The 11,854-nt window shown below is 31.2% G+C and overlaps 1 protein-coding gene across 1 annotated transcript; it reads right to left on the bottom strand.

The window, feature by feature from the left end:
• Positions 1–3,797: 3,797 nt before the first annotated feature.
• Positions 3,798–11,434, bottom strand: LOC143045833 (RNA demethylase ALKBH5-like). Its single transcript, XM_076218620.1, has 3 exons — positions 10,702–11,434; positions 10,050–10,130; positions 3,798–8,501 (listed from the first exon to the last, which is right to left on the bottom strand). The coding sequence occupies exons 1-3, from the start codon at positions 11,391–11,393 to the stop codon at positions 8,240–8,242; spliced, it is 1,035 nt and encodes a 344-aa protein (XP_076074735.1). The 5' UTR covers positions 11,394–11,434; the 3' UTR covers positions 3,798–8,239.
• Positions 11,435–11,854: the final 420 nt, after the last annotated feature.

The following is an 11,854-nucleotide window of genomic DNA, read 5'->3' as shown; positions in this document are numbered from 1 at the left end:
TGCGGGAGGAAGAGAAGCGACACACAAAATGAGGTCTTCTCGTTTAATAGTATAGATTATGTTGTTGTGTAGATCCTTTATGTTTAATGCGTGGAGCCTTTTACTGGTCAAGGTTGTCTTTGAACTACTGTTATCTACACCAATAAAGCAGCATTAGTATTCCACTGTTCAATTGCCATATATCGTGAAAGTGAAAACAAATTCGGATCACAAAACATCATCTTTAAGAGGAAAACAACGGAACAACAGAAACACTGAGCTGCAACAAAAACAAACGCCAACTGAACATACATAGAAACGGGCTATTTGATAACAGCTGCCATATTCCTGACTTAGTACAGGGAATTTTAAGAAAACCTGGTTTTATGGCTAGCAAAACCTCCCGCTTATATGACAATGAAAAATTACTACGAAGATAAAAAAAATTACGTGACAGGAATACAGAACAGATAAATGCAAGAACACTCAGGACGGAGAAATACAAAAATATATAATATAATCGTGCATCACATCCTGTAACAACGAACATCTCCCATGAATTTACGACAGTACACCAGGAAACCACAAACGAAATATAAGCTGTGCGTCAAACAAGTGTATCAAAAAGTGACGTATTTTTTGAGACGTTTTGTATTACACAGTTTGATTTAGAATAAAACCGACATAGTTGGATAGTACAATTTATTACACAATTACTTATACAATTTTATACATGTATTAAAATTCTTGTAATTGTTATAAAAAACATCAAATAACATAATTACAAGTCTGATTTTGAATTATATCCAAATTTTATAAATTTACCTGTGGCGTTGCAACATTTGCGTGACGCACATGTCGTTATTCTATTATGATGTTTTTGTGTACTATTCTAAATTTATTATAGGTATTTGCAATTATTTCCATTCTGTCGTTTATCATGTCGAAATGTGCTATTAATCCTATTATATTATGTATTTCCATGTTCTGTGTGTTCTAACATTTATTTGTACAGTATTCCTGTCATGTCATTTTGCGGTGTATTTAACATTGTCATAAAGCACGAGGTTTGGCGTGCAACTAAACAAGGTTCAACCCATCATTTTTTCTTAAAATGTCCGGTACCAAATCAGAAATATGGCACTTGTTATCTAATAGTTCGTTTCTATGTATGCTGCATTGTCGTCTGTTTTTGTTGCAGTTCAGCAGTGTTTCCGTTGTTTTCCTTTTATAGTTGATGTGTTTCTCTCATTTTTATTTTGTAACCCGGTCTTGATATGTTCATTATTATAAATTAACTGTTAACAAAACTTTGAATTTAAAAAAAAATAAGGCTTTTCTACCTCAGTGATAGATTATCTTAGCTGTATTTGGCAAAGCTTTTAGGAATTTTTGGTTCTCAATGCTCTTCAACTTTGTACTCTTTTTGGCCTTTTAATTTTTTTATGATTCGAGCGTCACTGATGAGTCTTTTTTTAGACGAAACGCCTGTCTTGCGAAAATATAAAATTTTGATCCTGGTATCTATTACGAGTTTGTCTACCAGTTTGTTTTCGCTCGATCGATTTGTGACTTTTGAACAAGGTTCATAGGTTCATATATAACAAGAATGTGTCCCTAGTACACAGATACCCAATCCGCACTATCATTTTCTATGTTCAATGGACCGTGAAAATGGGGGGAAAGTCTCTAATTTGGTATTAAAATTAGTAAGATCATATAAAAAGGAACATGTGTACAAAGTTTCAAGTTAATTGGACTTCAACTTCATCAAAAACTACCTCGACCAAAAACTTTAACCTGAAGCGGGACAGACACACGGACAGACGAACGGACGCACAAACCAGAAAAACATAATGCCCATTAATGGGGCATAAAAATAAAATAGATTATATCCATATTGGAATTTAATTACAGCAAGGGGATAGGGAATAAGTACATGATTTTAATCCACCAATATACTACGAGTATACTTATACATATAATCGATTTTGGGTACCTTACCTTGACAAGACATAAAGGCAGAAGGTGAAAGCGGAGATCACATGGAATATGTTCTAAGGAAGGGGAATTCGTAATGTGATAAGACAATTAATACTAGTACTACATAATTAATGAAGAGCACACTATATAGAATGGTTAGCCGTTCAAAAAGGTCTAATTCAGACAGTATTGTTTTTACATCTAGACACATTGGTACAGCGGAGTTTTGATACTCCATTCAACATGGAGCCTTGGTTCACATCGAACAGCAAGCTATAGTTTCTAAAAGTACATTTTTGTCTTGTAGCTTGAAAACTTCAAAGAAATAAGTAAAATATCATCGTATTTCCAAATGTCCGACGAGAAAGGGAAATTCACCAACAAGTCTTTTAACCTTCATATCATCACAGAGGATTGGCTGGTGGTTCTTGAAAATCTTCCTCTTTCGCAGGTGAAAAAGCAAAAGTGCCAAAGAGAAGAAGAAATTTAGTATATGATTTCTGTACTTTTCAGCAGTACAACCACCGATTCATACTCTGTATGTAGTTTGAGTTTGTTGTCTATTTATCTTTGAAATCAATTAATTATATTAGAATATCGGCCAACTACTGTTTCACTTAATTCATCATGCTGTGTAAATGCAATTTTGTCATCAACTTTATTCAATTTCAGTGGAAAGCAGACTAACCAGGTTCATAGATCAATGATATCGGATTACTTTTTTTTTTGTACTGGTAGAGGGTCTTAAACCAGTTTCACAGTTTCTCCAGTTCTTCCTCAGGGCAAATTTCATATGAAGATTTCGTTTTGAAGAAACACCATCTAACATCTGGTTTCCCTCAGAGCATTGTTTTACTCAGTTTAATCTACTCTATTTCTGCCACATTCTGTATGTACCTGTCCCAAATAAAGAGCCTGCTTTATATCAGATTTGTTTTTCTTTCATTCTTTTGTTCATAAATTTTGTCCTTTCTAGCTTTTCTACCATTTTCTGCAGCTTCATCAGTATTTGAAATATAAGACACTTTTATTTATCCAGTGTTCTATTTTGCCAAGAAACATTTTGAAACTACATACTGAAGGGATGGATTTTTCGAAAAAAAAAACTAAGGATTTTCTTATCCCAGGAATAGATTACCTTAGCCGCATATGGCACAACTTTTTGGTAATTTTTGGTCCTTAATGCTCTCCAACTTTGTACTTGTTAGGCTTTATAACTATTTTGATCTGAACACGTCACTGATGAGTCTTATGTAGACGAAACACACGTCTGGCGTATTAAATTATAATCCTGGTACCTTTGATAACTATTTGTGTTTCAAAGATTGGTCCATGCTAACCTATTGATTTCAGAGGATTTTTTTAATTTGTTAACCACAAAAGAAAACAAACGTAAAGCCAATAATTGAAACATGAAAATGAGATAATAGAGATACAACCAATAATAAAACCTTATACTCACTGCATAAACATCTTTGGGCATTCACATATTAATTGAGAAAATATAATCCAATCAAGTTGAGATTGATCTCCTGAGTATGGTAGTTTAACCAAGATCATGTGACACATGTTAAAAGCATATAGCTATTCAAACATTTATATGCACTCTTTCATGCCAATGAAATATGCCTAAGTCTAAATTGTAAAACTCGTTATTCAAGCATAAAATCAAGGTTATGTAAAATTAAGAAAGTTGCATTCTCCCGACAAAGTTTAGCCGAAGTGCCAAAGGGAATAAGATATACAAGCATTTGCTTTGCACATTGGTTTGACAAAGTAATTACAGTAGGAAAGATAATTCAAATCTGTCTCATCACAAAAGTTTCAAGAAATAAGAATTTAATATAGTGTTTATTTTCCACTTTTTATTATATTTATCTATAAAGCATAACCAGATCTGATCAACAATAAGAACCAAAAAAGAATACAACAAACTGATGGACTAGGACTGTTCCAAAATTATAAATAAGTATCATTGATATTTATCATACAGTGTGTACTAATATTCACCTAAGTATCTGGTTCAATTTTTTTTCTCTGGCAAGCATAATGGGCCACAAACCATAATTAAATGTACATATTGCATTTTCTTAATTTTCTAAAAATTCTTGTATTTTAAAGTTTTGGATCAGACACTGTGTATATGTATATCAATGATATTTTTCATATTAACAAAATAAAAAACAAAAATAACAATAGAGTTCACAGTATAAACTGACTACTGGGTATATCTTATACCAAACTCATTAGAAAGTAACTCTAGCATCATAATAACTAATATCTATCTCTGAGTAATACTGTATACTTAATTGGCATCTGTCAACTCAGTCTAAAAATTAACCAAAGGTTTAACTTGAAATACAGATGCATGCAGTAAGGTTCAATAAAAAAATTCCCAAAAAGTTTTTGTACCATCTGTCTTTAGCCATTTTTTTTTTATATCTTTCAATTTCTGTCCATTTTTTTAACTATAAACTCACAAATAAAATCATACACTAACTTTTCTAGTTTTATGTGAAATAATGAATAAAAAATTACTAATATCAAATTACAAATGTGTCTTTAAGAAAATGCTGATTTACAATCTTATGGCAAACAAAACAGACGAAAACAAAATTCATCTGACTTTATGAAAATAGAAAATAAAATGCTTTGTGTAAATAAAAAGGTTTCTTTTTGAGATTTGACTAATTTAAGCCATTATATTATTTAGTTGATAACTTATCTTATTGTTGTACAATATTAAATCATTAGATAAGAGTTAACAAATCTTAACAACCAATATTTAACTCATTAGATCCTTCTTAAATTATTAACCATATCAAAAATGGTTAGTTTTAAAAAATGAAACAAACTTCAATGTCGTATGATGTATCCTATGTCAGTCGGATTACAACTGTGACATTCTGCAATACATGTACTATCAACTTATGCTTAATGACTTGACTACACTCTATTTCACCCATTCAAGGTGTACTTAAGATATGATCCAGTCTATGTTATTTCATAGTTTTATCTCCTTTCGTTAAAATCAAAGAAAAATTTCCCTACCATTGGTATGACAGGCAACTAGGCCATTTTGTTTCTCAATTAGTCTTTTTTTGCACACTTATAATGTTTGGGAAAAGTTCTTTTTACCAATATAAGCTTGCATATGATATTAACTTTGAACTTAGTAGTATGTGCATAAAAACTATTTAAAAACATGCAAACAATGAAAACACCCAAAAGAACAGAAAATATATAACTGATGTTTTCAAAATATGTTTAAATCAAAATATTTTCGTGCATTAAATCTGTTTTAAAAGTGAAAATCATGAATTCTGAAAGGTTGATTTTTAAAAAAAAATTATCAAAATCATTTTCACAATGTTTGGAAACCTATCTTCTACTATTTAACCAATAACTCTGATACAGAAAGTTTCATGACATGAATTTGTGGATAGATGGCAAGGCAGAGTGAACAAAAATAATGAAGGCCAGGGTTCTAAATGACAATCAGCAAAGCTCTGATGTTAACTTGGTCAATTTCTAAAAAGGGCCTTTTTATAATTAAGAACAAGAGGAAACCTTTTCCATATCAAAACAAACATATTATCAGTCACTATTTCTGTAAATGTCATCAAGGTGTCTGAGCTTTGAAATCTATCAAAATATAATGTTTAAATGACAACAGTATAAATTCAGTCTTTTGCATTTCATTTTGGTTCATTTTTGTATTAATGAAAAATCAGATGGTTTTCTGTTTTTACTTTCTAATGCCTATTTCCTACAGCACTTTCAAACATTTTTAATTATTATCTATAATTTGTTAGATATATAATTCTAATGGATTAAGGAAATATGATCTTAATAACATGCCTAAAAAAGTTCAAAACAAATTTAAATTCTATCAAACTTAGTAACTCATGTATATCTTGTTTATTATAAAATTTAACTTTTGATAAACGTTTGGACAGCTTTTCCAGAAAAATTGTTTTTTTTTAGTTACTATATCTGCTTTAGTGGATACTCATCAAAGCAAAGCTGACCTATAGGTATCTGAATGAAAGTTTTAAATGTATGTTGGTTAGCGACAGGATAATAAGGAACAAATTAAGCTAGTGGTTTTACCAGAGAATTCAACATATTTGTCAACAAACATGACAAAGGACAAATTGTAGATAAAAAAAATCTTGCAGAAACACTGGCTCTTTAAAGCATGCATTATCAAGAAAAATATCTAAAAGTAAGATTTGCACTTCAAAACTTGCAAAAACAAAACAATCAACAAACAACAAAATAAAAATAACAAATGCAATTGTCAATGAGTTTCAACAAAAGAATATCTCTCAGTATTTTACAAGTAAAGAAACAATGAGCTTATTTTGGGGTAAAAATTACCAACCCGAAATAAAATGTATATTAGTATTTAAAATATGTAAATTTTGATATTTTCATGCCCTTTTGTCTAAGCAAATATGTTTAACTTAATATGGTGGAAAAGAATACAAAACTGAAAAAGACTCTTGACATTTTTAGAAGAAAAAACATGTTTTGTTTAAGGGATATGATAAAATGCAACACCTGAAATGTATAAATTTTGTAGAAGAATCTCTTTCAATTCTTATAAGACATATTTGGTTTCTTTTAATTAACTTAACTTAAAACTTGCATTTATAAATGAGAATTACCATAACACACAATGTCAATACCACTTTCTTCAGGTTTACATATATGCAAGTCATTTAACTTACAGATAAAACAAGGTTTGTAATTATTTAAGACCTTGAAATTGAAATTATTATTCATAATAGTAGGAGGCAATCATGACAAAATAAGGCTTATACATAAACATTTCTCCTTGAAGCCTCTGTTTATTTACTAATCACATTAGAATATCTGACATTCACAAGTCATTTTTTTTATACTGTTGACAATGATTCTCTTTAATACAGTTTTCAAATCCATAAGACAAAACTAGATCTGATACTCATGATCAATACAAGAGAAAAATGAAACACTGTATGTCCACCTTCATTGAGAGAGGATAATAATTAATTGTAACACTGTATATCCACCTTCATTGAGAGAGGATAATAATTAATTGTAACACTGTATGTCCACCTTCATTGAGAGAGGATAATAATTAATTGTAACACTGTATGTCCACCTTCATTGAGAGAGGATAATAATTAATTGTAACACTGTATGTCCACCTTCATTGAGAGAGGATAATAATTAATTGTTGACATACTAATAATATTCAACATCTCAAATCAAAATCAAGTCAAGTCATCACTTATTTCCACCTTAATTACAAACAATTAAAAATAAGCGACTATATATAGCGAATAATTATTTGGTTATATTAATTATTATACTATATTTAACTATATAGAGACATTGAACAAGCACCATGTATAACATACACTGAGGTAAAATCTGTTAATAAAATATCCAAACTATATTGGTCAGACCAATATATAACCACACAAAAAAATAATATTGATATACATGGCAATGAAAGATCTGAAGAAGAAATTTTAATTATAGAATCTGAACTGACATGCTAGTTTTGATTTAAAGATGAGTATTACCGTTATAGGAACAAAAGTTCACTCATTCTATGATGCAGTGAAATCAATATTATAAGCCAAGTCTTTACAAAAGAGACATAAATTTTACAAAAAAAAATCTCCTACTTAATAGTTGATAATTAATGAAATACATATCAGGCTTTGAGCTCAGTTCCCAATTTTTCCAAAGATCTTTCCAAACCAAAAACTGATAATATATATATATAAGCTGGTTCTCCAACACTCATCATGCTCATATCATTTCTCACAACGGCTTGGTTTCATATCTTTTCTTTTTATTTTTAGGAGGGAGGAGGGGGAATCCAGACTACAAGACTTTGACCTATTACATAAACAAATCTGAAGGAATCAGATTTTGTATTCACTGTAAAAATTTAAGATGTTCCAATTTTGAATGAAAGAAGTTAAATTGTAGCATCCAAATCTCATTAAAAATAAATTGTTAGTGCAATTTTAAAGAGGACACAACAATATTTTTATTTTGTCTTTAAATTTTATGATTATTTCAGAAAATATTATAATTCGATTTTCTTTGATGGTCAATACATGTTAATTATGAAGATTATATTGAAATGACATAGAAGGCTTGTTACATGTATGTACAACTTGGCAAAATGTGGTTGTGAAAATTTGATTCAAATATGCAGAAAAACACAAATCACAGGAAATATGCAATTATAGGCAAAAAAAGGTGCCATTCAGGACTTCTTGTGGTAACGCACTTCTCTACGATGTTTGTGACTGGACCGATTCTCATTTGAATCATTACTGGAGTATGAACCACTACGATGCCTTCTACCATTACTATTGTAGTGATCATGGCTGGATCTTCTGTGCTTATGCTTCTTGTTACTCTTTCTTTGGCCATCATCACTCTCAGAATCTGAATCAGATGCATGTTTTCTTTTCTTGGATGAGCTTGAAATTGCGGCTGGCAAGCGTGGAGCATCATCTAGAACTCTGATGAGAAATAATTCAATTACCAATTAGTAATGCTATTTTATATGTTCATGTAAGTTTTCTTATAAGTCATGTGAGTGTTGTCCAATTGTTTCACAAATGATATCGGATATGTTCCTTACGTCGTAACTACAATCCCCTTCCCTTTCATGAATATGACCTACCGAATTAGACTATTTACCGGATTTGTAATCACATAAGCAACACGACGGGTGCCACATGTGGAGCAGGATCTGCTTACCCTTCCGGAGCACCTGAGATCACCCCTAGTTTTTGGTGGGGTTCGTGTTGTTTATTCTTTAGTTTTCTATGTTGTGTCGTGTGTACTATTGTTTTTCTGTTTGTCTTTTTCATTTTTAGCCATGGCGTTGTCAGTTTGTTTTAGATTTATGAGTTTGACTGTCCCTTTGGTATCTTTCGTCCCTCTTTTGTATTAACTTTAAGTATTTTTTTCTATCCAGATTAGCAAAAAGTGCTGGTGAAAAGTTATATACAATTTATAATAAAAAGATCATAACCTCTATAGACATTTCCTATCATTTTACCACTATTCTAAGACCAAGGAATATTTTAGCTAAAGATTGGTGTAAACATGTTAAAGGAGAATTTCTTTAAAGGTATTTCCTATCTGTCTCTGCTTTTCATCCTATGATACGTTACAAATAATATGTAACAAAAGGCACAAGTTACATAACTATTTTAACCTGTTTGGATGGTTTCCACTAGTATTTTAAGGGGCCCTTCATAGATTGCTGTTTTTTTGTGAGCCAAGATACTGTGTTGAAAATCATACTTTGACCTATAATGGTTTACTTTTACAAATTCTGACTTGGGTGGAGAGTTGTCTCATTGGCACACATATCTAATATTCTTATACCTACTAGCTAAAATACCAGGATATACTTTTTAGTATGTATAGCCATAGGAATATTAAAGTGATTGGTGACTTTTCAAATTTAAAAATATGCACAAAGAAGGATATCTATCTGGATCCTTGCATTTTGTGAAATATAAAAGATAAAACATTGTACTTTTATTGATTTGGTAATTAATTACAAGAATGACAACATGTATGCATGATCTGTTTGAATGTTCCATAAGTGTAGTGTCCATTAGCTACTAATTATTATTTTTATGGCAGTACATTTTGTACAACATCATTGAACTTTACCAATCAAACAAAAATGAACATATTTATTAACCAGGACTCTTCAAAGTATAAGAAAATATCGAAGGAATCAGAATTTATTTTTTACTGGAAATTCAAACATGCATAATGAGGTAATCAATACAATGTACATGTAAATAACTTTTATACATATACTGCATGTAATACAGGCCTACATATATATATACTACCTATACTACATGTATGTACAGATGTACAGGACGTAGGGTGACCTTTAGTTGTTAACTTCTGCGTCACTTGGTCTCTTGTGGAGAGTTGTGTCATTTGCAATCATACCACATTTTCTTTTTTATATTTTTATACTACATGTATGTATACATTTTGTGTAAATAAAACTTGTGTAAAAAAATATAGCATACCTTCTTAGAATGACAACTGCTCTTCTCTCTTTGATATCTTGGGGTCTGATACAATGAGTAATTTCGTCTGCAGCATAACCACTGAAAAATAAATGTTAAATCATAAGAAATATATTGCTACAATGTACATTTTTAAACAATCTGGACATGGTATTGCAAATGTATATATAATAATGTGCATTCATAACATTTACATACGAGTACAAATGAACATTTAAGTATGCACACAAACAAATTTGAAAATGTACTGAGTATATGCATGTATCTCCCTGAAAAACATTTTTGTTGGGGAAGATCGCCGGCCCCCTTCGGAGGATTTACAAAATGTAACACCTAAAATGTATAATATATGAGGATAAGAATGCCATTAAATGTCAGACATCAAAGTCATTTTCAAATACTGTTAGCTTCCAATTGGTGAATCTTTTAATGTGATTCGTCAAAACATCCTTATAGTGATTTGTCAGATGTCTCATATAAATGTAAATGTAATTATCTGCTATGAATATTTCTGGCAAAAAAAGAATAAAACATGATTTATCAAAAGCAGTCAACTTTTTTATTGTCATATAGAAAATGTAAGTCTTTGATTCCCATAAAAGGATAAACATGCATCACCATTGTCGAGTGTTACTGTCATGACTGTACATACCTGAGCAAAGTTACACAGCCTTGTCCAACTGGTAAACATAATATTGGCTCGGTTGTTCTGATAGGTCGAAATGAAAACCTACAACCAAAACACAAATAACTGTCACTGAAAAATGACACTGAAACTATAGGTCGATCAAAAATATGGATAGGATCAACATGTGAAACAATACAACCTCCAGGCATGTAGTCATTGATAACGGCACTATTTACCCAATCCTTTGGAATTATATTTGCAGCTTCCAGTGGACTAATAACCAAGTCATGTATCCATTTTGGTATTTCATCAACTTCTCCTTTTGGATATAACCTTTCCATCCCTGGACCTTTTCTTTCCAACTGAGATCCATACGTGTAACCTTCACCAAAGAAATACTTATTTCTCAAAGGAGCTCTATCTAGTGTATGCTCCTTAAACCCACCCTTATCACCACATTTTACAACCAAGTCAATCTTGTTTTCGATTTCTGAGCATTGCTCCTGATCGAACACGCGAATCTGTTCGATCCCAGAATGAACTTTACGTAATTCACGTTCTCTTTCTGTTTCCCCCTCATCCCTGATTTGAGATTTATGTTTGGAGTAGGATTTTGAATTGTTTTTGTCTTTGTCTGATCTGTGTTTCTTTCTCTTTTCACTGCTGTTGTGTGGTGACTGTAACTTTTGCCGTAAGTCTTTATAAACTTCAGCCATTTTCTTTCCTTTGCAAAATTTGTGGTCTAACCGAATACCGAAAATGAATAAAGGTCAATAGTAGAACGCAACCACAGCAGCGATACCGATAAATAGGAATCCAGTTCACTCAAAGGACCTTATTTTGACAATATTTATACTCTAATGTTTGACAATTGTGGTACTACTAGATATGATATCACTGCTACAGTGCTAGAAATGAATTCCTAATTAAAAACAAGTTTTTAAATTACAAGTACAAATATGATTTTTTTCAAGTACACCTTTAACGGTGAGCTCGACTTTAGTGAGTTAGCACGAGGTTTTTGGATTTTTTTAAAAGGTTTTGAGACATTTTGTTATCAATAAACGTTGGCACAACATGAAAGAGAAAGTGCACAACTGCACTGGGATGTTCAGGTTAACTTGATTATCCATGGGCCGACCCCTGAAATAAAATTTCCCGGGTTTACTATCCATTG

The sequence above is a fragment of the Mytilus galloprovincialis genome, chromosome 9, assembly GCF_965363235.1.
Source record: "Mytilus galloprovincialis chromosome 9, xbMytGall1.hap1.1, whole genome shotgun sequence".
Taxonomy (NCBI): Eukaryota; Metazoa; Mollusca; class Bivalvia; order Mytilida; family Mytilidae; genus Mytilus; species Mytilus galloprovincialis.
This window is presented reverse-complemented; position numbering and strand designations above follow the sequence as displayed.

What these genes read in the sequence shown, in the direction of transcription:
- LOC143045833 (XM_076218620.1), bottom strand. Translation starts at nt 11,393, where the DNA reads ATGGCTGAAGTTTATAAAGACTTACGGCAAAAGTTACAGTCACCACAC. An exon ending in GGCTGTGTAACTTTGCTCAG is followed by an intron (nt 10,131 to 10,701) that starts GTATGTACAGTC and finishes TTTATTTTTCAG; the next exon opens with TGGTTATGCTGCAGACGAAA. An exon ending in GCAGTTGTCATTCTAAGAAG is followed by an intron (nt 8,502 to 10,049) that starts GTATGCTATATT and finishes ATTTCTCATCAG; the next exon opens with AGTTCTAGATGATGCTCCAC.